General features: G+C 43.9%; 1 protein-coding gene across 2 annotated transcripts; it reads right to left on the bottom strand.

Annotated features, from left to right (window-relative positions):
* Positions 1–22: 22 nt before the first annotated feature.
* col17a1b (collagen, type XVII, alpha 1b) lies at positions 23–22826 on the bottom strand. Of its 2 annotated transcripts, XM_053876085.1 has the most exons (54): positions 22463–22826; positions 20821–20912; positions 19166–19219; positions 18945–19052; positions 17312–17599; positions 17156–17212; positions 17006–17041; positions 16862–16912; positions 14166–14309; positions 12760–13392; positions 12005–12082; positions 11864–11926; positions 11636–11788; positions 11391–11477; positions 11284–11328; positions 11075–11218; positions 9246–9917; positions 8960–8998; positions 8844–8870; positions 8634–8696; positions 8452–8556; positions 8316–8378; positions 8169–8204; positions 8041–8094; positions 7949–7984; positions 7839–7874; positions 7709–7762; positions 5749–5811; positions 5645–5671; positions 5523–5558; positions 5416–5451; positions 4877–4957; positions 4765–4800; positions 4631–4699; positions 4484–4552; positions 3659–3709; positions 3539–3598; positions 3417–3476; positions 3324–3350; positions 3118–3162; positions 2960–3028; positions 2867–2896; positions 2702–2806; positions 2524–2640; positions 2355–2459; positions 2155–2280; positions 1983–2093; positions 1735–1914; positions 1529–1666; positions 1236–1463; positions 1007–1171; positions 859–939; positions 642–725; positions 23–573 (listed from the first exon to the last, which is right to left on the bottom strand). In XM_053876085.1, exons 2-54 carry the CDS (start codon positions 20873–20875, stop codon positions 527–529), a joined length of 5427 nt encoding a protein of 1808 aa, XP_053732060.1. In that variant the 5' UTR covers positions 20876–20912; positions 22463–22826; the 3' UTR covers positions 23–526. The 2 variants fall into 2 exon arrangements, with proteins under 2 accessions (XP_053732060.1, XP_053732061.1); XM_053876086.1 differs by lacking the exon at positions 20821–20912.
* Positions 22827–26825: the final 3999 nt, after the last annotated feature.

Genomic DNA, 26825 nt, shown 5'->3' with positions numbered 1-26825 from the left:
TCGTTGACACTCTTGGGTCCAAAAATAGATTTATTTCTTCAAAAAGTTTGATCATTGACATGAATCGAGACACACTTCCTCCACCTCCAACATCTGAGGTGCACAAACACACAAACACTTAAGTGCACTTTCAAGCAAAATAGTGGATTATCTTTTTGAATTTTCCTCCACAGCACAAACTACGTGACATGAACCAAGGTTTGCAGTGTTGAAGGCATTAATAGTTTGGACTTTGGACGTGAAAACATTCATAGCTTCATTCTTGTAACACAACAATATTAAAAAAATACACCAGACGTGTACAAGAACATTTAAAATCTCTTTAAAAAACAAACATATCTGTGTACAAACGGTCTCTTTGTTGGCGATTAAAAGCGTCTGGAAGCAGAGTTTCACGCGAGCAGACGAAGTTAAAAGTCGGTCTTGAACTGACCAGCAGCTAAAAAGAAGTCTAACAAAGCTGGTTTAGAAAAGACAGATGCTCTACACGACACGTTTTAATACAAATGAGCTGTTTTTGTGCTCTCTAGCCGCCACTGTTTTGGTTCTGCTGATGCCGAAGACTTCTTCTTGCTAAAAAGGGTAGAAAAGGTGAATAGGTTGGTTTGCTTTTGTAGCACAGCAAGTTAAACCAGGCTCACCTGTGTCTCTCTTCTGCACTCGCTGGGGTATTTGAATGGTGTACGACCCGGGGAGTCCTGGTAGCCCTGGACTTCCTGGATCACCTGGATCATACAAAACACTCATGGTTGACTTCCATGTGAACTAAACAATTGAATGTGGTGTTCCTCAGGGGTCAACCTGTGGTCCTTAGTAGAAACTGTAGCAACAAATTGGATGAGATGAAAACAGGTGTACCTTTCTCTCCTCTGGGTCCTGGGTATCCCCTGTCTCCTTTTTGTCCCGGTATTCCAGGAGGACCAACAATCGTCCCGTGGACTGTGGAGCAAGGCACGCCAGTGTTAAGGGAGGAGGAGTGTGGTGAATAAGAGCCGAACAAACTCACGTTTAAAGAACTCCATGAGGTCGGCCGTCACGTTGCCATAGGATCCGATGACTCGGCTGTAGCCTGGCGGGCCAGGAGGTCCTGGTGGGCCAGCTGGACCTTGGATTGCCCGAACGTTATCCCGCCATGGACCCTCGATCAGGTATTCCTGCAGGAGCCCTTGGTCTAGAGGAGAGATGGAGCCTAGTTAAAGTCCTGTTTGGCTTGACGTCTGTAGCATACGACTCACTCTTGATGTAGTCTGTGACCTTCAGGGCCACACTGGAGAAGTCCAGGGTCTCAGAGAGGTTGCCTACATCGATCTGCTGCCGCTGAGAGCTGGAGCGAGAGTCGCCCTGAGAGTAGCTCCGGCTCTGAGAGTAGGTCTGGATGACGCTCGATTCTCCTGGCTCTCCTTTCTGGCCTCGAGGTCCTTGCGGTCCGGGGGGTCCAGTGAGGACTCGCCGAACACTGTCGCCTTACGTACACAGAACAGAGTGAGGAGGTGTGTTCCGTCCCAGCAGCAACTGTGCTTCAGCTTACTGCTCAGGTAGCTGTGGAGTTCCGCTCGGATGGCGTCACGAGAGCCACCGCTGTAAGTGATCGTCCCACCGTAACCGCCGGGTGGTCCCTGAGGTCCAGGGGGGCCAGGAGGTCCCGGCAGGCCTCTGAAGCTAGAACCTGAGAGACATTTCATGATGGTTCTGATCTCCTGCGTGTCCCTCTGGTGCTGCTCGGTTCAGACTCACTCTGCAGGTAACGTTGGACCTCCTCCAAGCTGTAGCCACGACCTCCTGAACCAATCACTGTCGCTGTAGAAGCTCCGGGTGGCCCTGGAGGTCCAGGCGGTCCTGGTTGCCCTGGAACACCTGGAGGACCCTGGTGGCCTTGTTGCACAGCAGATGTCATCCAGGCCCGGAACTCTGGGTCTGAGAGAGAGAGAGCGTAATGAGGTGGAAATATGGACCTGGGGAGGAGCAACAAGAGAGGAACTCACTTCTTATCAGCAGAGTGTAGTCGATCACAGCCGTAGCATGTCCAGCGCCGCCAGAACCGGCCGGTCCAGGGAGGCCGGGTGGACCAGGTGGACCTCGAGCGATTCCCCGGTCTGCAACCAAACTCAGGTGAGGATACCTGAAACGCTCACCTACAGCCATGTTAGCTCTCACCGCTCATGATCTTAAAGACATAGGTGGCCACTTCCTCCACACTGTACGTTGCCGATATCCCTCCTGATGCCCCGGGAGGCCCGGGCGGCCCCGGTGGTCCGGTCAGATATCGCCTCACGTCATCTCCTGGACAGCACAGGGACAGGGATGAGCGCAGGAAGTTGCTGGTTTCAACACGTCTAGGTGGTTCAACCACTGACTCTGCAGCATGGTGATGAGGGCGGTGATGGTCAAGGATCCAGAACCAGGAGGGCCGGGCGGTCCTGGGGGTCCCTGGATGCCAATGTTCAGGCTTGAACCTGAGCCTAGTGTTGATCAGACGGACTGGTTACGTCACAGGAATACTGCGCTGAGTGGTCGTCGACTCACGCTGCAGGTACGCGACAACCCGAACAGAGATGTCCTCGATGGAGCCCGAGTAGCTTCCTGGGATTCCAGGAGGGCCAGGTGGTCCTGGAGGGCCAGGTAAGCCCTGCCTGCTTCGACCTGGAGCCACCACATTTTAAATGAGACCATGATGGCATCAGTCAAAGAACCTGAGACTCACTGATATAGTCGCTGATGTACTGCCGCATCTCAGTGGAGGAGGAGAAGGAACCTGGTGGACCTGGAACTCCAGGAGGTCCCGCGGGACCAGGGGGACCTGAGGTGACTGTGGAAAACCATCCTTAGTTCCACCTCATATTTGATTTGAAAAAGCCTGTGGATTTACCTCGAGTGGAGCCAGGAATCCCAGGATCTCCTGAGGAACAACAAAAAGCAGTTTGAGTTTCACCAACGGGACTTGCTCCTCATTCTCAGCTACCTTTGATTCCTTGAGGTCCAGGAGGTCCCGGGGGTCCTGGAGGTCCCTGAGCACCCGAGTATGTTGAAACTATTGAAGGACAGACACTCAGTGAGGAGCAGGTTCTTCAGAAACCATCAGGAATCAGAGACAGATTTAGGATGTAAGAAGATGAATACCAGCGCCTGTGGATCGTCCTGGTGTCCCGGGCACACCTGGCTCACCTAAGACACGTGGAACACCACACTTTGATATACAGATGGACAGACAAAAAAACTCTTTCTTTGGTCTCACATTCCCCCCTCCTCCATTAACACGACAAATCCCATAAAGCACTACAACAGTTGACACTCCTGATGGTCAGTTTCATAATGAAGGTTGTTACCTTGGTAACCTCTGGGTCCAGGAGAACCTGAAACATGAATTTTTGAATGTCACTTCCAAAGAAAAAAACGTATTTATTAAGGTACAAAGCTACCTGTAGCCCCCTTCTGTCCCGGAGGTCCCGGGGGTCCAGGAGGTCCAGTGTAGATGGTGCCTAAGAAGAGCGAGGTGTTACATCCATTACAGCTGATCAGCTGGATGGTTTTGGGGTCCTACCAGAGCTTGACGTGAAACCGGAGTCTCCCTTCTCTCCTTTGGGTCCTGGACGTCCGTAACCTAAAGCGCGGCGATGAGGTTTGACACGGCGTCTTTGATATTCAACCAAATAAAACTCACCTGTCTGACCCGGAGGTCCTGGTGGTCCAGGCGGTCCTTGTCTGGAATCCCCTGAAATGTAAAGTCAGAGTCACAGTGTGTCCATTTGAACCAGGCGTCACCCTAAAGAGTGCAGCAGAGTGACACAGCTGATGAACATGGTGGTCACATGATCAGATCATGGCTGACGTGACATCACGCAGTCAAGTTGGTGATATGTTGAAAGACAAAGTGTATTTTTCATCTATTTTGAAGCACCAAACTCATTTCAACAGCCCTGCTTTGATCAAGTCCAAAAGGACTGCGATATTTTTTATTATTTTTGGAGGCTGCTTTGAGTCGCTCACTCATCTGCTCACTTCTCTCTACAGCATTGCCTCTTGCTGAAACTCCTCTCTGACTCAAAAGGTCCCGGCACATTGTTTACATTACCAACTGAACTCTATAGAAAACAGCCAGTCAAATGGGGAAGCTTAAACTAGCGTCTTAGCCAGCCACATAAAACGCCTTGGTGGATCATGTTTGGCCTGTGGGCCTCAAGTTTGATACATGTCAAAACTCAAGTGAAGTTAGAACTTTCATTATTATTATTATTATTATTATTATTATTATTATTATTATTATTATTATTATTATTATTATTATTATTATTATATTAGTAGTAGTAGTACTGTTATTATTATTATTATTATATTATTATATATAATAATATTTTTTTACCTTTAAACTAACAAAACTTTTACATCACAAATCACCTATTTCACTGAACTTAGGGAGCATACATCCAAATTTTGCTCTGTTTTGTTGTTTGTGTTGCTTCATATTATATTTCTTTCTAGTGCTTACCTGGGCGTCCAGGAGGGCCAGGCGGTCCAGGTGGGCCTGGTATTCCGACCCCAGACGAACTATATTGGTCTGAAGTTTTGGAAAAGGATTGGTCACCTCTCTTGGACAGATCTGCTGTTATTGATGACACGGATGTCTGAGACTCACTGTGTGCGCTGGTGGAGCTGAATCTCTCGGAACTTGATATTCCTGCGTCGCCCCGGTCACCTTTGGCACCTTCACAGACAGAAGTGATGAGTGTCAGGACGCCCCTGTGGAGTGCCAGAGGAAGGAAGACTCACCTGGCTGGCCTGGGTGACCTGCGGGGCCGATGGGGCCTGAGGACCAGTGGAAGACAACAGCAAGGTGAGTCTCCACTGTACTATGTGATTTTAGTGATGCTGAGAATCTGACCTGATAGTCCCGGCGGTCCTGCAGGACCAGGGGGTCCAGAGGGCCCCGGGGGTCCCGGGATGCCCACAGTAGAGGCACCAGCTGCAGTCACACATACATACAATCACATATTGTTAAAAACAAAAACGTTTTCAAGAGAAAATGACTCATTATTTATGACAGAGATGGGATTTTATGGTGGTTATTATTGTTTACTTTGTAAATGTATAAATAGCTTCGCACATGAAGAGTGAACGTGTACGTTACTAATATTTTTTAACTACAATTTTGGGATATTTTAAATGAAAGTAAAACTGACAACCGAAAAAAACGGATTAAATTTATTCTCAACGAAGAAAAAAATCTAAAGCAAATTCGCCGGTCGCTAGGGGGAGCTGAACTTTTTTACATCCATGGTAATTATCATGTTTACTTGAATTTTAGTTTCTTAATAATAATGAGCTCTTATATCTGAAACCATTGAGCTGCAGTTCATTTTTGTTACCAGTGAGGCCTCAATATTTTTACCCTGTCACAACTCTCATGCTGTGTTCTGTCACCTGCATTGATGATCCGACCAGCTTGACCCATGTCGCCTAAAAATGAGGAGACTTTCGTTGAGCATTTTAAACCAGACAGTGAGTCATCAAAACTGAGAGCGTGGTACCTTTAGCCCCAGGCTGCCCAGGGTTTCCGGGGATCCCTTCATCATAAACACAGACATTTAAATCCAATACATTAAAAAAAAAAAAAATCTACCTGACATCAGGTAGTAAAGGTTGGTTTTACCTGGTGGTCCTTGAAGGCCTGGTTTTCCTGTTGAAACAGTTTTCAAATGTAATTACTATTTCTATTCACCTTGTACAGTCCCAGTAATGCTGCGAGAGCTCTACCTGGGATCCCAGCGTCTCCAGGAGTGCCGGGCGGCCCTCGAATTCCAGGGGACCCTTGTTCACCTGAAGTTTGAATCAGGTTTAATCACAACTATTCAGATCATAAAGCAGGCGAGATGCTTCAAATAAGATGAATAAAATAAATAACACAAATCAATAATTTGATTTTTCTTTCTAGATTGTTAGACAACATACTAACATATCACAACATGTTGTTGTATGTTTGGCTTTATCGACACATTAAAATGTATTATTTCAGTGATGAAACGACCCAGCAATGATAATATTTTTTGCCGTGATAATATTGTAATAATACTATAATATAACAATATTATATCAGATTTTGTTGAGCAGGATTGATGGCTTCAAAAAGAGATTCCTAATAATCAATATTCATGTATGTAAAAGCTCAGTGCTTCAACGCAAAGAATGTTTTGGCAAACTGGAGTAACAGTTATTCATTTCCTTCTCTACATATTTTATTTAGCAAAACACTTGAACAACACAAACTACTGCCAAGCCTTTCATTAGCATTCATGTCATGTTCCAACCCTGAACAGGACCAAGCAGTCATGAACTGAAGATGTACTGTATGTACACTGTACTATACGGTGCATACTGTAGTGTAATGAGCACAAACAGACAGCAGGTGGCAGTAATGTACAGAGCAAGTAGAACAGTCCAGGCACAGTAAGAAAAGAAGCCTTCAACACATAAATCCAAAGTTAGTGTAACACAGGCAAGTGCAGCTATCAGATTGTATCTGTTGTGTATAAAAATCTAAATGTCAGTTTTCAGCCTACACCAAAATAAAACCTGTTTTGATAGCTTGTTTCCAACCAGCCCTGAAAGCTTTGTTGAAATACAACCATGGAAAAAAGGTCCCCATGCACTTCCATGCACACGTAGTTATTTGTTGACTTTGATACGGACAATGTTGAGAACTGACATATTCAAATTGTAATTTTGTTTTGTTATTTTGTCTTATAAACCATCATCAAACATTTTGATTAGATTAAATATACAGTGGTACTTCGGCTTTCGAACGTCCCGGACTTCGAACAAATCGGAGTTCTAACAAAAATTTCGAGATTTTTTTGCTTCTGATTTCGAACGAAAATCCAGAACTCGAACGCCCCCGAAAAAAGCTGGAAAAAACGTATGCGGACCGATCAGCTGACCCACAACGTGCTTTGTTATTGTGTATAACGCAGCCTCTGTACGCAGACGTGTCCCGTTAGCTACATTTACTGACTGTTTTTTCTTCCTATTGAGGTGTGAAACCTTTCCTGTCTCCGCACCGGACAGGGATGAGGCGAGTCTGGGACAGAGCGTTACTTGGTTTATGACTTTGTCACAGCCAAACTGCACAGAAGCGCACATTCAGAGCTGGACACGCACCGGGCACCTCTTCACTTCTGGAGAGACGTCACTCACTCAGCAACCCCTCCCACATGCAGCGGCCACACACATAGTGGAACAGCGCACCTGCAGCAGACACTCTACATTCACTTCTACAAAAGACTATTTTAAGGCTTGGAACGCATTATTTCTTTTTCCATTCATTGTAATGGGAAAAATCGATTCAGATTTCAAACAAATCGCTTCTCGAACGGCCGTCTGGACCAATTGTGGTCGAGAACCGAGGTACCACTGTATATTATTTGTTTTTATGTGTCTGTATAGTGTAGCCACACATTTTGAAACACAAAAATGATTTTTACAAGATTTTTCATGATAATATTATATTATTCTACCAGTGTACATTCAACTGTTTTGGAGTGAGTCAGACAAAAAACACAAAACCTCATCACATTACAAATTAAACACATTACCACCACAATAACTGAGACATCACGTCACAGCAGTCTGCTTCTGTCTAAACTCTAAAAGGTCACAGTATAACAACTAAATGGTGTGCATTATATAAATGATATAGAGCAACATACAGATCACCCACCTGTAGACCCTTTAGATCCTTTCTCTCCAGCAGCACCAGGTAACCCAATATCACCTAAACAGTAAGACAGGAGCATTTAGAAATGTACGTCATGTCAAAGGTCATTTGTGACGGAGAACTGAGAACCAACCTGGGACTCCTCTGAGTCCTTTATCACCCGGTTCACCTAAACCAAGCCACACAGATTAAAAAACAAGGAGGAGCCATCAGGTTTATGAGAGCTGGTATTAAAATACAAACCCTTAATTCCCTGGACTCCAGCCAAGCCTCTGTCACCTGTCAGAAACAAGCAGGTGAGTAATGCGTCACAGAAATTGGAAATGATCTCCGACCTTTCTGACCCGGTGCTCCTGCTTCACCACGGAAGCCCTGAGACCCGGGCTGACCTGAAATAAAACACATACACAGTTGAAACTTGCTAAACTTCAGGTGGATAATGAAGAAATAAAAATAAACGCACCTGGTGCTCCGGAGACTCCAGCAACTCCAGGTTCACCTGCAGAGCCAAGGCAAAGTAGACAACCATTGACCTTGGGATCTTTGCGTGTCTAAGGACTTCAGATGACATTGAAGGATCCATTTTGAATGCTCATGACAAAAAACTGACCTTTTTGACCTGCGAGACCAACTGGCCCAACTGAACCTTGTGGTCCAACATCTCCTTGAGGTCCTGCACATAGAATGTTTGACTAAAATCGCAGCACATATATTAACAACCGGAAAAGAGTAAATCCCAGTCAAACCTCTGTCTCCTTTGATTCCAATACCCGAGGGTCCAGGGTCACCTCGAGGACCAGGGGCACCCTCACGACCCCGTAAACCAGGGGGTCCCTCCCGTCCATGTTCGCCTGTGTGCATACCTCCTGTCAGTATATCAAAAGAGACCAAGTGCTTTGTCTTAGTGAAAGTGAAAGTAGGTTTTTACCTTGGCTGCCCTTTTGACCTTTCTGACCCTCAGGACCTTCGTGGCCGATTGGACCAGGTGGGCCTGAGGTGAAAAGTTAAAACCAGTTAGTAACATTGTAGTTTTCTAGGAGAGGAGTCATCTGTATATGTTCAATCCAATGTGTCTAAAGTTGTAATCTATCTAAACATGTATCACTAGATTCACTAGGTTATGCTTGTGCTGACTCACCTGGAACTCCTGGGTGTCCGGTGTCACCTGTGACAGGCAGATATTTCAGGTATAATAACAAGTCAATTTCAAATTTCCAGTTTTCAAACTGCACCGAAGCAAATCACAGATCTCACCTTTTGGTCCGGGCAGTCCTCTCTCTGATGCAAGGAAGGCTGCCGTGAAAGCAAAAATGTTCCTTAAAAAACTCGTTTTCAAAAGTCAAATGCTTGTGAGACAAATTTAAGAACTTATTTTGTCTTATTTTATATTTTGTCAACTTGTTGAGCTACATTATCTCTGAAAAAGCCATTTTCTTCAACTTTGTCGCCCTCTGCTGGCGCACCAAGTGATTACTATTTTTCCCTTGTGTTTTTAACTTGTGTAAATCACTTCAGTACCGTGCAGGTGTGAGTGTTTTACCTCGGAATGCCTGCGATTGCATTTCAGACCTCAACATCTGGTGGAGGAATAATCGGAGATCTGCCACGTTTACGTATCCTCCTCTTCCATGCGCCCCTTGACCGTTGACACCGATGAAGATGGTATCACCAGAGCTTGCTCCCCCACTTGCACCAGTACTGACACCTTCACTGACACTAGTACCAGCACTGCCGCTGAAGCTGGTGCTCCCGGAGCTGCTGGTCCGACTGCCGCTGCTGCTGCTGGTCCCACTGGAACCTGCACCGGTGCTGCCTCCACCACCGGCAGCGACCCCGACACCCACATCTGTGGCACCTCCGGCTCCTGTTCCAGCGATGACGTCGATGTTGGTTCCAGAAGAGCCGCCACCACCAGCTATGAAGACTCCTGTTCCAGCACCAGAGTCTGAGCCACCACCGCTAGTGACAAATCCTGTCCCTGCTCCACCACTTGAACCCGTGCCTCCACCGCCAGCGACGATAACTCCTGTTCCAGCTCCAGCACCAGTGGCTCCACCACCAGTGAACAGGTTGATATCGGTGCGGCTGTTTCCTTTACCGTCCATGTAGATGTTGTTGTCGGCCCCTGAATATTGACCTGTGCGAGCAGAGAAGACGGACGACTGGGACTCCAGAGAGGCCACTCGACTCTTCAGCCTCCTCACATCCTCAGCTGCAACAGAAGGAACAGATTCACCATCATCTGACTGGAGGCTCTGAGGCAGGCTTGAAGGTGAATGGTGAACAGCGATAGCTAAACACATCATACAGTACACATCAGAGATCATGCACTACAGTCTTCAAATAACTTGTTTATTACGTTTGCGGTTGATACTACATAAAAACCTTCAGATGAAACTGATATTATGAGAAAAAATAGATCTCTATAACCTGTAAATTGACCTTCTGCTGCATTGATGGACCCTTATAATGAGACCCCAAACTAAATACATGCTTATAATGTGCTTATAAATGCAATTACTTTCCAGAATTAATGTCCACTTTTATCCACAAATGTGTACTGTGACTCAAGTAAGTGTCAAGATCCTTCAATGTTATTCCACAAATGGTTGTGAACACCTCAGACACACATAACATGTAGCTTACGATCCTTAATGCGTTAAATGGGTCAGTTAACAATAAGAATTTTCGAAGTGAATCTTCTTGTACTTATTCTTACATACTTGTATATGTGGATTCCTCCAAAATAAAGCTCTAACCCCCAATCCATCTATTCCAAGAACATTATTATTATTATTATTATTATTATTATTATCATCTGAACTGTCTTGTTTTTAAAAGTAATGACAAATTATTATTATTATTATTATTATTATTATTATTATTATTATTACTGAATGTACTGATAGACATATTAAAAGAATTGGAAAAAAAAACTATTTTGAAAAAATCATGGTTTCCTCATGTGTCAGATTTTATTTATGATGAGGATTAAAACATGGTGTCCATGTCAATATTATTTATACTCACATTGCTGACATCGCTATGATACAGCACAAGACTAAAAGTGTCCGCAGCAGTGAGTGTGTTGCCCCAGAAGGACGACTGAGCAGATGTTTAATTGTTGAGTAATTGAATACGCTTGCTGTGAGAATACAAGCAGAGGTCCATGATGTCACCAAGTAGAAATGTCTTCCGGGGCCCGGCTGACAATGAATGAATAGTGCTGGAGTATCGTGTTTCCTGGGAGTGGAGTGAAGATAAGGTCCAGCAGCACCTCAGTGGAACAACAATTACGAGTCTTGTTCGAGCAAGAGCACAAGTGCTTTAAACTCAGCAGTGTTTCTCAGCATGTTTATTCATACTCACCCAGCGCTATGAGACCGAACAAGAGTCCGAGCAGCAGCAAGCCCAGGAGCAGGAGACCCAGCAGCCACTTCCACCAGGAGCAACACGCATCCGAGCAGCAGCAAAACCCGCCTCCACCAAACAATCCGCTGTCCCTGCGGATCTCTGAGCAAAGAGAAAGGCACATTCAAATCCACTCCTCACTCTCCCTCAAAGTAATGAAGACACACCCGCATAGGTGGCTTTGTCTTTCATCAGGACTCCCGAGGATCCATCTAGAAAGAGTTAGCAGCATCATTTTATCGCTCTTTTTATCAGCTTACTTGTTCTCACTCACAGTAGCCGCCTCCAGTCTTCAGCTGCGACGCCTCGCTGTAGGCTGAAATCAGCTTCTCCTTCTTTATGGAGTCCCCAGAAACTGAGCCTGAAAATACATTTTGCTAACGTCCAGTTAAAGCAATTAAAATTATTTTTCTATTTAGAAAAGGACTGAAAAAGATCTCATCTTTTATCAGTAAATTTTGAAGAAAATTTTTGTATTTAATTAAATTTTCATGAAATTGGGAAGAGACTTTAAACCACCTGCTCCCAGTTGAGCGCTGCCGCTGAACTGCTTGCCGCTGTCTTTGGCTAAGGTGAAGCCATCTCCCTCCCTTCTGGTCGACACGTTCTCCTTGTCCGAGCTCACATACACGTAGTCTTTCTTGTACCCATCGTCTGCTTGAGATCTCGTGGCTGTCGACGCAAAGACGATTTATAACAACCGAATCCAAAACACACCACAATCTCTGACTCATTCATGCAGCGCACCTGTAGAAACTGCAGAGCCGGTGACTCCAACCGCGCTGGATGTGTTTTTCTGAACTCCATAACCTGAAATTTTAAAACAGCTGTGACCCATCTCATGGTGATACGTGTACAACTACTCCCTACAGTGATCACCAGACTCACCTCCCGCCTGGGCGTTCGCACCACTGCTGCCCAGCAGCGGGACGGAGGCAGGCGCCAGATTGTTCTGAAAGCCGTAAACTGCAAAAAGAGATAAGGACACATCATGCCGACCACAGCTGGATAATGAACATGTTGTTATGGAAACCCGTAGCTGGAGACACGAAACAACACGGCTGTCTTTAGTTGTGGTCCCAAATTGGAAGGAGCTCCTTGCAAAACCACCTATTTTCAGGGCCTCCTCCTGATCTGATATGCCCAGAATCCCTCACCACGGAGGCGTCTAAACCTCTCCTGGATGACGGAGTTCCTCATTCCCCAAGACTTAAGGAGGAAATTTGTGTTGGCTGTGAGTCGCTTACAACAACAAAATGGAGGCAAAATACAAATATTGTGTAGCAAAAAACAAGGATGCTAGCTGTTGTTTCCAGACGCCCTTGTTTTTCCAGATTCCCTGAACTAGAAAAGTACCCAACATGATTGTCCTAATTTATGTCGGCTATAATATTCCATTCATTAGCATTTGAAATATTGTTGATCAGCCCAGTAAATGGCATTTTTGCTCGCACAACATTAGCGAAATTGGAACCACCACAGAGTGACAAATCCATTTCCACATTCATGGGTCCAAACGTTAACCATGAACACCACCAAAATTGAATCATCTCTATCAACGTTTCCATGAGATTTTGTCCAAATACGTCCATGATTTTTTGAGATATTTTGCTAACTCGCCCAAATGTCGGTTCACAGCTCACCTGACAGGGAGGGCGGCGAGGCCGGGCTGAGAACCGGTGAAGTCCCCATGTTGTTGGTGCCGCTCTGGTACGCGTAGCTGCTGCTGGCGTTGCCGGCCACAACGGTGTTTGAGTTGGACGGCAGCGTGGACCATGAGAAGTTCGGAAGCAGAACGTCGTGCGAGGAGGAATCCACCTGGACCGACCTGAGACTGGCAGCTTGGACTCCAGAACCCACCCCAGTGCTGTACTGCCCTATCTTCAGACTGCCGCCATACTGGCCTGACTTCACCCCAGTGTCATACTGGCTGGATTTGACATCATACTGACTCGAACCCAAAGCAGTGCCGAACTGTGCGGACCTGGCCCCAATATCATAGTGGCTGGATCCCAAACTGGCGCTGTACTGTCCAGACCTGACTCCACTGTCAAACTGGCCGGAGCTCACTCCGGTACTGTACTGCCCGGCTTTCAGGCTGCCGCCATACTGGACCGGCTTGACGCCGTGCTGTACTGATGTAATGGTGACATCATACTGGGTGCTTTTGCTGCCGCTGTCAAACTGCGCAGGGCCCACGGTGTTATCATAGACGCCGTACGAGTCGATGGTGTTGAACCCGGCAGATCTGGTTCCATTGTCAAACGACGACGTCACTGTGAAAGAGAGGAACCAACATGGAGCACAAGCTCTGAGTGGAAGTGGAGTGGAGTGGGTCGGTATTTTTGATCATAGTGCAACATATAGTTTGGAGCTCTATATACATTCAGAAAGTGTATTAAAAAATCTTTAATAATAGTTTACCTAGATCTAGTTTCACTAGATGAAGCTTCTGTGTCCTCATGTTTAGAACCCACTAAAAGTTACTCTCTCCTCTAAAATCTTTGCTTTGGGCAACTATTTTAATTAAACTTTGCACCTATTATAAACCAAGAGCGCCACCGACTGCGCTCTGAAAACGCATATTCATCAAGCATCCTTAGCGTTGGCCCACCATTAAATCAAACACTCATTCCTAAACTACTGGTTTGGCATTGAGGTCAAGATGAAAAGGTACGGTGAATACAAACCAGCCCTGAATAAAACATCTGATTCGCACAGCAGGAGAACATAACTCCTCACATTTCCTGGGTGCAGAAAAACCGAACCCTCTGCGTGATATAAAAGATCTATGATTCGTTTCCACATCTGGGACTGCAAGTACTGAACAGATGTGCAGCCAGATGTGTAGATTCTTGCACAATGCAGACTGACGTTGGAATGTGCTGGGCACTGGACGATTCAGAGGAACTCAACAAAGTAAAGCACTATGGGTTAGTTTGCCTGAAATACTCATGTCATGGTGACCCATATATCATGGAGAGGGGGAGACAAAAAGTCTGGGCACGTCCAGCATGTGTGTCTGTGTGTGTGCCTGTAACATGACTACCTGACTGAGTGCCCACGGAGATGGTTTTGGGTTCCACGCTGGACTTCTTTGGCACAGGCAGCGAGATAGAAGCGGAAGAGCGAGTCGGACTGACGCTGCTGGATCGTCCTTTCAGAAGCTTCTTCACATCTTCCAGCTCGGCCCCTGAACAGAACCAACGTCAATGCTTCCATTCCTCCTCCAGCCGAGGTCAAAGGCTACTTCCCGTACAGGCCGCGTCAAGTTTTGAGGTTCAAATATCATGGCCAAGACAAGTTCAAGAGGCGTCGAGTTTCTCACTGCACACGGAAAACATGCAGACAAGAGAGACCTTTCACTCAGTCTTGATGCGGTTGTCACTTCATGTTAGCTGCAGGAGCCTTACATCATGTGCACTTTATTAGAAATATAACTGCATGTATCGCTTCTTATTAGTATCAAACTTTGTTCATAATTGAAAAGTGTTAAGAACTTTAAAACATCTTCTGGAAGTAATAACGTCTAGATAAGATATGCTACTAACAATACATGAAGCTTAATTATTCTATTGGCAAACATCACAAATGCCACCACAACGCTTGTCACTCTTTTCATGCACGGCAAAAAGAAAAAGCTTTTAATATTGGGATAAACAACGGCATAAAAGTTGGGTGAGTTTTATGTGCAATGGACTTCAGTCCAAAAATCTATGCATACTACTTAGGATTAAAAATATAGTGTCAAATATTGTCAACATCTATTAATAGAAATGAAAATAATTGAGAAAATAACAATATTTTTTAAAAGTAAATTAGGAAAAAAATAGTTTTCGGATGTAAATACTTTAAAGTTAAGGTTGTAGAATCTTATCATTTTTTATTAATTCCACATTAAGTTAGTTCTTTTTTATCTGTTCACAATTTGTTTGAAAGTAGCTGCACAAGGCTCTATCGCATTCAGATTAAAATGCTGGTTTCCAAACTGCCCGATAGAAACCTTGTATTAAAGTCAAATTGAATAAAATGCATTGCTTAAGCACATTCTTTGAGTTCATCAAAGTTTAATGTGAGATTGACGACATACACCAGATGACAGTGTAGAGCGATTTTTAAATGTATCCACAGCAGCTCTCTATATCCATCCATCCACTACATATTTAATAGATCCTTGAGTCAAATACATGACAAGAAACACTGAATCTCAGTCAGAGTGGTATAAATCATCATCAATAACTGTGTAAGACAGTGAAGCTTTGTTTTTCCTTCTTTAAATCTACATTTATGACTTCACGAGTCAATTTTCCTACCACAAGAATAGGTGATGTATTTTTCATGGTTGACTTTGTTCAATTATCATTTTTTATTTTTTTAATAAAGGCCCACTAATATGGAAGATGATTAGGGCCAATGAAGAAAAAAAAAAGGCAGAATTCTACTTTTTCCTCAGAATTTTGACTTTAATTTAAAGTGAGAATTCTGACTTTTTTTTCAGATTTTTGACTTTAACGTGAGAATTCTGACTCTGACTCACATTTTTTTTCTTCACTGGCTCTAATCCTCTTCCGTACACAGAAGCTCAGTCTCAAGAGGCTTATCCGGAGATGATGAAACATTTTCACAGCCCACCTTTGTTTACACGGTTCTTATATTTAACTCGTCTTATTATCTCAGCTGCTGTTTTCACTTGACGTACCCAATCCTTTGTTAAACTCTGTAATCTGACGCCCAGCAAAGGTGGGATTAAATGTGCTCAGCAGTACTTTGAAAACAACCACTGCTGCTCTTTAATAAAAGTATGTTCATCAGTAATACATGCAATATTGAAAGTCAGGTGATGTTAGTGACATTTGTAAGTGTTATCCTTACAGAGGACATTTTTATGATGCTATTATTATTATTACTGTTATTATTATTATTATTGTTGTTATTATTATTATTATCTTCATTTACCTTATAATAGAAAACACGGGCGATTGACTCAGTGAAATATGATTTTTAGATATTATTTATCTTTAACTCAAGAACAATTTCCACATATAGTTTTGGTCGAAGCACTTGTCAGAGAAGTCTTCGAAGAGGTTATATAATCCTCTATCTTTTTATAACCTTGGCAACCTGACACCCCAGTCATGTCGGGATTATGGAGGGATGTGGGACTTTTCTCCCTGGAAACAAAAACAGTTGCCATGTGACGATGCGCTTAGCATGTTTAGTAAGGGGTTGCACTTGCGATCGTACAGCAGCAGCTCGAATTCCCCAATACCTGCCGAGCTCTGTTGTGTCGTCCATGAGGAAGACTCTGATCCCCAAACTGCCTCGGATGTGGTCGTAGCAGCTATAATTGAACATGCTTCTTTAGACAACTGAGTGGACGTGAGTTACTCGATTTGTTCAGCAGGGGGCGCAATCTGAGAGTCAACTGAAACCTACAGAAAACTTGGGCCAACAACAGTGACTCATTTCTGCCACCACAAAAGTGCACCAGGACTTTTTTTGTCTCGGTGCAAACCGACCACTGATCGACCATGTTCTGACTAAACCTTGTTTCTCTCCGGGAAGCTGCACACATGTTTCAGATTAGGATGTAAACGGTCACGTGACAGGCTGAGAAAAGAAGGAATATGTTTGTATTTGAAATAGACAGTGTGCTCTGCGTTCCCCCAATCCTGCAGCAGCAAACTCCTATAAACCTGCCTTTGTTACTTTATGAGGGGATTGCGTAACAAGCAGTGGTCTTACATCTGGAAGCTGAAGGGGAGGCACTTTGCAGCCGCACTCGGATCTCACTGTCTGAAAAAGAAATCAAGGCGATGATGATTCAATAAATGATAAGCTGTTTCCAAAGCCATACACCAAAGACTGAGGGGGGAACTGAGTGGATACCTCTGCTCTCGCTCCGCCCTCTGGTGCTGCTGGAGCCTGAGAGGAAACAGACAAAGACAAGGGGAAACACGTGCACACACACACACACAATGAGATTCAGGGTTTTCTTATTGGGCAGAACGTGAATAATGCAATAAATTTTAGCCCTACAATAGTTTCCGTAATCTTTGCGTGAGAATTCTGGGGAGGAATTGGCGCTGGAACTCCCTGGAAAGAAGAGAACACAATGGCAGCGCAGGAGTATAAACAGCAGCCTGGTACCTTCAGTTCCTGGCCCATGCCAACAGGTTGCAGTTATGAGCTCACCATCGTAGCCTCCGGAGCGGCTGGATATCTGCTTCCTGTCACGGAATCCAGGCGACAGGCCACCCGATGAGCTGGCGGCCTGAGTTCGCCGGGCGCCGCCCGAAGAGCTGGACTTGACCTTGGTCACCGAGCTCGCGATATAGCCGCTGCTGCCGCCACCTCCACTTCCACTTCCATACCCCTCTGCATCCAAGTAGCTGCCCCCGCCATCGCCCCCTCCTGACGAGTCCCCGCCAAGATAAACGCCAGAGGAGGAGCTGTAGCTGCTGGTGTTCACACCTACAGAAGCTGGAAAACAACATTTTTTGTCCCTTTCCTGTCCAAAAACACTTTCAAACTGCTATCAAAGACAACAATGAGGGTGTGTGGGTCTGCTGGAGCCAAAAACCTCAGGGTTTATGTGTCTACCTCTCTGTTTGAATTTCAAAGCAACAAGAAAAAGACGCTGCAGAGACTGACTGGTGAACAAAGAGGCTTTGATAGAGTGAGAGCAAAACACAATAATAACCATCAGCTGGTCCGAAAACAGGACAGACATGTTGGTGCTTTAACCCTGCCTCTCCAGCTCTGGTGAGGTGATGGTTAAATTGAAAGATAATCAGGTGTTAATATCATAATAAAATTATAATCAAAATAGTTTTAATTTTATTTGAGCTTTGCTTCACTTTTTTTTTACATGAAATGCACGTCAGTCTTTCCTATTTTTACTTTTAGGTTCACTCATTTTGATTCACTTTTATTTGTAACAGTTAAGTTTATTTATTTTGATGATTGTTTTGGAGCTCGAAAAGACAAATCACTTTACTTTACTGTACAGTGTGACAAAGAGAACCCATAGTCAAGACTGAAGAGTTAAAGCACTGTGCTTGTATTTTGTATTTTGATGAATGAAATGAAATAAAAAGTAAATACAGGATGGGAATATGGCTGAGCAAATCCCAGCTATATAGAGCAAAAGCAGAGCTAAGAAATTGGAATTCACAGGTGCGACAGACACCTTAGTAGGGGACTATTAAGAAATGTTTGAAGAAGAAGATTCAAACCCACAACCTGCTCACGGTGACAATGTGAAATGACAACACAATAATTTCCTTGCCAACTTTAAATGTTTACACTTTACACCTATGTCAAAACTACTAAAAATGAAAAAATAATAATAATTTGTACATGTGATTCCTTCCCAGTTGCTGACTCACAGATGAAGTCTGATTTATTACTGTCATTATCTACTGTTGGCTAATGATAAACCAGCTCATTTTCACTTGGTAACTTCACTTTCTGGTGACTACTAAGTGACATCCCACTATAAAGGGAGGGGCAGCTTCAGGTTCAGAAAGATGCTACCAGGACTTCTGTCCTCTGCAGGGGTAGAGGTTTTGTAGCTTTTATCACGCCTGTATGGTGAGTGTAAAATCATTGCTGTGTTGTCTTGTTTCTCCTCACTCATCTAAAAATACAAATTGTCTTTCAAATGACTTGTTTCATGAACAGGTAAAATAATAATTCTACTGATCTAACACTTGTTTTTCCCACCGTCCAGCTTGGTTTCTTATAGAGAGTGGAGCTGATTTCGAACATGAGGAATCTGAAGCTCAGCAGATGTGCTGAGCACTGAGTGGAAAGTAGCCCTCACATGAGGAGAAGTAAGTTCCACCGCTGCTCTGGGTTAAGACATTCTTCTCCTGGCCCAGCCCTCCAGCACCACTGGACATATTCCTGTGATTTGATCCGGCAGTTCCCTCTAGCAACCAGAAGACACACAAGACAAAACAAACAGAAGTTGTTACTCATGCTTTCTCCGCCATCGCGGGGCTATAATTACTGCATTGTGGTTGGTCGCTGCATCACACTCACTCGGCGGTAGAGAAGCCAGTCTTCCTGAAGACGATGTTCTCGTCTCCGTCACAACTGATGGCCCACAAAAGGGAAATCATTAATCGGCAGCTGGGTGATAGAGGGATTTATCAACCAGCAAGTGTGCGTGTCATATCACTCCAGCTAACGCTGGCCAGCAGCCGCTGAATGGAGTGGTGAGTGACAGCTATGGCGGGGATTTGAGTGAATCCTTGACTTACACAGTCTGCGCTGAATATCAAAGAAATACATATCAGTATAAATGATTAGATAGCAGACCGGCAGGGTTGCCAGGTTGTTAAAATACCCTCTGGATGGTGTCTATCCTACAGAAGAATTCAAGCTCAGTCTATTTAAAGGCCTTCCATTTTACCAAGGGACTTTTAAGTGCACAGTTTGACCTTTCTGGATTATTAGACGCTTTAATGCCCCGCAGAGATTCAGAGCAAACCTGCCAGTGATTAGTCGGATCCTCCTCTCAAGCAGCTCAGAGGAAGGGATGCCAAGACATCTATTCTGGCTCAGGAACATGTTGCTATGATCACTCAATCATGGTTGGCGGATGGACTGTGGCGAGTGACTAGTTAAGTCCATGGGCTACACACATAAGACGTGTGAGGCGTCTCAAAATGATTTTAGCAACAGTACCTTCTTCCTCTTGATAGAGCAACACAACAGCATGATAAATGAAGAGTCTGATCAAAGTTCCAGACTCACACTTCTCAAGCCTTCCTTCTAAATAAAGCAGCAGTATCTGAACAAGACGTCATGTGACAACACCCCAAAATATTTGGCAAAATTGTCCAGCGACTTGAACTTGACACAGCCTCAACACCGAATGCAACAACATGGGGCCACTAGATTTTTTAAAAACTAAGTCATTCAGTATAATCACATTAGGATTCAGTGCGTACAAATTACAACTACGTGATGCATTTTTGCTGATCGACTCATCACAGCTTTCCTTGACTCAAGAGCAGGTCATTATCCAGTTCTCAGTAAGAATGGTCGACTCCCCCGTGTCTTGCCCTCCATGAATACTTTTAAGGACTCGGAGGACTGACACTAAAGGGGCGGACATGTTTCTGAGGTTATTGCTCCTCCATGTTGGACCAGCTCCCACATAAATTGAGCCAAAGATTCCACACTGTCAAAGTTGACATACAGACCCCGCCATCCCGCCGCTACCGCTGAATCACTTGAGTTAAATTCAGATTTGGCAGATGGTGTTAAAACTAGGAGATGACTTGTGGTGACACCTGGAAGTAAACCTCAGAGATTCTATACAGAAATAGAAGCGCAGACTGGTCAAGGCACGCTGTGTCATTAGTGAGTGAGAAACCCCCTGTGGAGAGTCAAGCACACACCAAAAAAAAAAGAGATTGTATGTTTAGTTATATCTTCTTAGTTTGTTGATGTTCTAGTAGCTGACCACTTCAGATCGCCGCACTATGATGCCAACATGTGTCACGGAAAGTGCCCACAGATAGATCAAACTGAGCATGAAGATGATTATGTTTTGCTTTTCAGGAGCCCATTTCAGGAGTCAGACATGAAATAGTGAATTAGAACTTCCTCCATGCGTCGGTGAGTCACAGTGAACAAAACGTGGGTTAGCATTTACAAAAACACACAGACGCACATAGAGGCCTCACCCTTTTGCTCTGAGAAGGTTTGTGAGAAGTCCATCTCTCTTGTTAACTGGTCCATACCATCTTATCTGCTGAGATGATGATGAACAGCTGATCTGTATATAGATATCTCCTTTCAGATCGCTGCTCAAACACAAGACTACAACACTGACGACAACATTACAGCACTGTAGCCCTCTTGTTTACTCTCATTTTCATACCAAAGCTGAAAAAAACATCAGTCTCATGACCTTATTTAATGAATTTCCTTGAACGGAGAAATGCAGGAACACAACACAGAAAACCAAGTTAAAGACACAGAGCAGCACAACATTCATGATTGAAATGTCTTTTATAGATAAACAACAACCTATTTATAAGTCAATAAAATTATTTGGGCTGTTGTGAAATTTTATAGGTGAGAAAGAGGTGGTGCAAGCAGAGGACGGGGGAGACTTATTTAGAAATCTGTTTATTTTTGCAGCCACCAGGGTTTAAAACAGTGCAGAACTGCGTGATATTTAGAGAACAAAATTGTGTCAATGTATTTTTGCTTGTTTATAAACACCTTATTTCAAGCAAAATTAGAATTGCTATTCACTTTGTTGCCACAGAAACATGTGCTCAAGAAGTTCCTCTATTTCAAATTTACACCAGAATATTTAATTTTTTTTATATTTTCTGAAACCAGGTTTTTTAAATATAAGATGAATTTCTATGTCAGAATGTTGCAATTTTAAATGCCTTGTGTGGCAATGACGCAAGATTAGCAACTCAATCTTGAAAAGGTGGCGATACATTTTTACAGTTAACATTCGGAAACTTGCTACTTGTTGATATTCAATTTTGCAATCGCCAAGCAGGCTTTATTGTAACTCATTGGTGGCTATGCTAGCATAGGTGCAAACAAGGTTGGCGCCAATCAGCCCAATTTGCTAACAAAAAAAACTCTTTTATTTATTGATAAATGTAATACTTAAGCAAAAGTAAAAGTTGTTTTATATGCTAATAAAGCATCCAATAGTTAAGTCTATGCTCGACAAACGCTGTGCAGTATTTTAAATGTAACAAATGTTCCTTTTATACCTGTTTGGGCCGTAAATTGTGCAGCCACGTGTTTCCTGGATGAACTCAAAACCACATAAAAAGCCCTGTAGCTACCAGAAGCATTATGATCCAAGCAGCTCATATCAATAGACTTGGGCTCCTCGTGGGAACAAAAGGGCAAAGACAGTCACAACAAAGCTCTTCAACATCATCCTCTCACCACACCCTTCGGACCAGACATTGGATATCACTTTTTATCTAGAGGTTTGTCTCAAACGAATCCCAACAGAAAGTTGGATTTTGACCAGATGTTTCTGATCTGAAAAGTAAAAATAACTTAAAAGCCTGATGTCACCTAAAGCAGACAGCGAGGTCAGGTCCCGCAGTATATTTAGAGAGTTGTAAATAGCCCAGCATGTAAAACTACCCACACATCTCTGCCACACGGTGACTTTATAATAGCAGCAGAATTAAGACACTGAATTTGGGAATATATAACTGAGTTCTTTCCCTTTAACTAAGCGCACCTAATCGCAAAAATAAAGTGTGTAATAGAGTGTGATCAAATATCACATGGGCAAAGTTTCAGTATACATTTTGCCTTTCATAAAATCCATACCTTTTGAAAGACGACCTGAAGTTTGATCCCAACAAGATGGACAGAAGTTATCCGTCCGCAGGGGAGAGTGATGCGTTCAAATGACGCTCCGCGGTGGGATTCCCCAAAGCCGTCGCTCCTATTGTGCCGTTTCGCTCAACTTTTCGCAGCAAGTCAAGGCAGCGATGTGGGCATCGGTCCGAGCCGCACCCATCAGCACCGGAACTTGGCAGACAGGTGGAGGAGACGAAGCTAAAAGACCAGCCGGAGACTCAAAACCCGCAGCCTGCGGGAACGGATCATGTGTAGGAGAGAGTCGCCCTGCAGACAGAGGTGGGATGAGCTCCTCCCGCCCGTCCGCTGCTGGAGTCGATGCAAAGTTTTGGGAAGTGCTGGGCTGTTCGAGGAGGAGTTTCTTTTGTTTGGACTCCGTTTCAGTTCTGGCTGCCGTTTTTTAATGTGCAGTTGGAACACATCTGGAGTTCACAGTCACCTTTCACCTCTCCGGCTTCTTGATTTTTATGAGGTATTTTTCAAAACGGCCAATAGTGAGACGGTTTTGAATGGAACAGTAAATCAGGGCTTCTGAACAACCACTATTTTTGCAAATGCAAACGTTACTTTTTTGTTTTTATTTCATTTTATTTATTTATTTATTTTGAATATAATTTTCTAGTTTTTAAATATATTCAATATCTCGCCTCCATAATTATCTTTGTTGCCTACCATGGGCCACGGTCACATGGTGCCCCAGAGAACCGGACTAGTCCGGGTAAGATCAGACTTTTAAAATGCATGTAAATAGCTTAACCCAACCATGGTAGAGAAATGTGTTGCACTACGCTTCCAGGTTAATGCGCTTCATAGCTCATGTATAACCATTTAGCTTGACTATGATCGGACTGGGTGATCAGCACCAGCTTCTGCTTCTTCTCATGGAAGTACAGTGGAACCTCGGTTCTTGACCACAATCTGTTCCAGACAGCCGTTCGAGAAGCGAATGGTTCGAAATCTGAATCAATTTTTCCCATAACAATGACTGGAAAAAGAAACAATGCGTTCCAAGCCTTAAAATAGGCTTTTGTAGGAGTGAATGTAGAGTGTCTGCTGCAGGTGCGCTGTTCCTCTATGTGTGTGGCCGCTGCATGTGGGAGGGGTTGCTGAGTGAGTGACGTCTCTCCAGAAGTGAAGAGGTGCCCGGTGCGTGTCCAGCTCTGAATGTGACAAAGTCATGAAACAAGTAACGCTCTGTCCGAGACTCGCCTCATCCCTGTCCGAGCACCTCCCCTGTGACACTCTACCACGGTCCAGTGTGGAGACAGAAAAGGTTTTACACCTCAATATGAAGAAAAAACAGTCAGTAAATGTAGCTAACGGGACACGTCTGCATACAGAGGCTGCGTTATACACAATAACAAAGTGCGTCGTGGGTCAGCTGGTCGGTCCGTACACGTTAGGTTTTTTCCTGCTTTTTTCGGGGGCGTTCGAGTTCTGCATTTTCGTTCGAAATCCGAAGCAAAAAAATCTCTAAATTTTTGTTTGAACTCTGATTTGTTCAAATTCCGAGACGTTTGAAAACCAAGGTGCCACTGTAAACAATTAAGTTAGGAAGAAGGACGTGGGAGGAAGAATGAAGATATCGGGAAAAGAAAAGGTAGTTACTCAGGTCACTCATCCAGGGAGGCAAAGAAGAGAGCGCAGCCATGGAATGGGTGGAGATGACTGACAGGTGTGACTAGAGAGGGCCTGCTGAGGTTGTATCACACATATAGAAGTTTGTCACTACTATTTTCATTTGCATAAGTGGATGTAAGCTCATATCAAATTACATAATTTTACTGCTGTGTGTATGTTTGTCCAGGAACATAGTTTGTAACGACTAACTTTCCCATTATGCTCAAGAGCACAGAGTGAAGTGTGAGAACCCGTTGAGTGTAATGCAGTCATGTGGACAGATATGTCTCCTCTCTTCATCCCTGGTCTCTTGGCAGAGGCTCAGGAAGGCTGCGTCCAACTTTGTGTCACAGGGCATTTTTCAACGGCAGATTATTAGTTTGGAAAGGAAACATATATAGCTGTGAGCATTCGTTCAATTACACGAAATATACAAGCATGTGCTCGACAATTATGACCGCAAGCCAACATGTACGTAATGAATGTAAAAACGTGACTCACCTCTGCGTTTGGGGAGATGTTGACGTCCATGCTTTGACAGGGCGACGCTGGTTCTCCTTCACAACACCAGATGTGAACCACCTTCACATCTGTCCCCTCACTTTGGGCCAAGCCCCTGGATCAGGGGGCAATATAAACACATTTTAATTGAAAACATTTTTGTACTTCAGTCCTGAAGTTTATTTACACTTTCCATCCATCGGCACAATCTCATTTAGTCTCCTGTTTTTTTATGATTTCACATTGCATAATGTGATGCACCCAGTCCTTGCAAAAGAAAGCAAAGAAAGAAATCTGTTACTAATAAGTCAAAATGAGTGAGTTCAAACCCAAGAAAATGATAGATAATTGTTGGCATAATACACTCTTCTTTGGTTTTGAACTTGACAGTGATGTTAAATGAACTTCCTCTTCACTTGTTTTAATGTTAAACACCATGTACTCTATATGGTTAAACTATGTCAGGTGGTGTATTCGCCCCCCACACATTTGCATCTCATCCAATTTGGCCCTCAGAGGAAAAAGTTAGGACATACCTGCCTGAGATCACCACTGTGAGGCTTTGAAAAAATCTGTTTATCTAATGTTTATCTAACTCGCTTTCTTATAATACATCATCTTCCCTACATGTCACCTTTATACGTGGGTGTTTCTAAGCAGAACATTTTAGACATATTGCAAACCATCCTTCAGACCCCCACTGGCCCTGAAGAGAGCCGTTCGTCTGTGACTGTTGCACAATGCTGACAATCAGCCTGGCACTTCAGCCATTTGTTATGATGCCGTATTTAACCAAATTAGACGCTTTTATTCAGTGTCTGGCAGGCATAAGTGGCACTCCGATCCCTCACCCACCACACCCAGCCAAGACATCCACCCACCCGCTGTGACTCATGACTCCGATCTGCCAGAATGATCGAAAGCAAATGGCTGCGAGGAAAGCGAAGAAGTACCTCCCCTCCCCTCACATCCATGTGCAAAGAGTGAATAAGCTTTCCAGGCTTTTCCCAGCACAGTTATGAATGTCGTTCCCACAGATAAGTCCTGAGAGATGGGTCTGAACAAGAGATTTGAAACCATCTCATTATCTTAACTCCTACACATGCAGCTTCATAGAGATTGGATGAAGGTCGGCTTGACAAACTGAAGCCGTCAGCAAAAGGATTAAGCACATGGATGGATAGATGTACAGACGGACGGACAGACAGACAGACAGATATCTTCTTGCAGTCATTTCCTGTTTTTTATTTACCGTCATCTCTGCAGTGATTTATGCATTATATAGCCCCAGGATATATTTTTGCATTCTGTTCTCAGTCACTGAATACATAAACTAAGGGGAATATTTTAGATACACAACATACTGTACAGTAACTGTCCATGTGGCAGTGATCAGAATTATAAAAAAAAAAACATTCACCAAATTGAAGGTATCCGCATGTAATGTAACACTCCAAACAATAATTCCAAACATGGAGTTGTGCTAAAGCCCTCGGACAGATGTATCACCTCCACACCTTTTGGTTTTTCCATCGTGAAAATAAAGGCTTCGCAAGAAGGAATTCTGATTGTAAAAATGCTCTTAAAGGTCTTATAAGGCGGCCTGTAACAGCTCTGTGGCACCGTTAAAGGAAAGTAGAGCTGTACAGTATTTATTGTTTGGGGTGTTTCAAAGTGGGAGCCATACGGTTGGAAAAATAACTTGACACCTTGACCATAAAACTTTGGAATTTTTGAAGCAGTGCCATATTGAAACGTGGCCAAAGCTGCATGGGCATCTCACATCTGTTCAGCTGGAATCTCAGAGGACAGAACAGGAGAAACCTTTGTGTGTGGCCGGAGCGCTCACGCCCTCATAAGCTCAGCTGTTTTTAAAAGTGGATACCTGAGACATTAGGGGGATCACAGTGTTAGCAATTAAAGCAAAAGAAGGATTGCTGACTCACATGTATTACGGTAATTACGTTTCAACCCCCCGCCAGCACAATCGCTGCTTGGGTGTGTAATATCAGTCTCACACCAGATCATGTCTCGGCAGTCGGCTTCAGCTCGTACCTTTGTGAGCATTTATAATGTGTCATATCAGCACCAGCCACGGGACTGTCTTCCCAATTTTTCAGTTTAAAAATAAATGCTTAGACTGAAGTGAGTCAGCTTCCCGATATGACTCAACCCTGGCAACAGTTCCCCAGCTGGACAAACATGAGAC

The sequence above is a fragment of the Synchiropus splendidus genome, chromosome 9 (assembly GCF_027744825.2).
Source record: "Synchiropus splendidus isolate RoL2022-P1 chromosome 9, RoL_Sspl_1.0, whole genome shotgun sequence".
Lineage (NCBI taxonomy): Eukaryota > Metazoa > Chordata > Actinopteri > Syngnathiformes > Callionymidae > Synchiropus > Synchiropus splendidus.
The sequence above is the reverse complement of the archived record's forward strand: the minus strand, read 5'-3'. Positions and strand labels throughout refer to the sequence as shown.

Excerpts from the sequence above, each read along its gene's own strand:
- col17a1b (XM_053876085.1), bottom strand. The coding sequence starts at position 20,875 with ATGGACCAGTTAACAAGAGAGATGGACTTCTCACAAACCTTCTCAGAG. Across the intron at positions 5,559-5,644 it reads AGGCCTTCAAGGACCACCAG|GGATCCCCGGAAACCCTGGG; the intron begins GTAAAACCAACC and ends TTTATGATGAAG. Across the intron at positions 3,710-4,483 it reads TGGCCCTCCTGGACGCCCAG|GGGATTCCAGACAAGGACCG; the intron begins GTAAGCACTAGA and ends TTTACATTTCAG.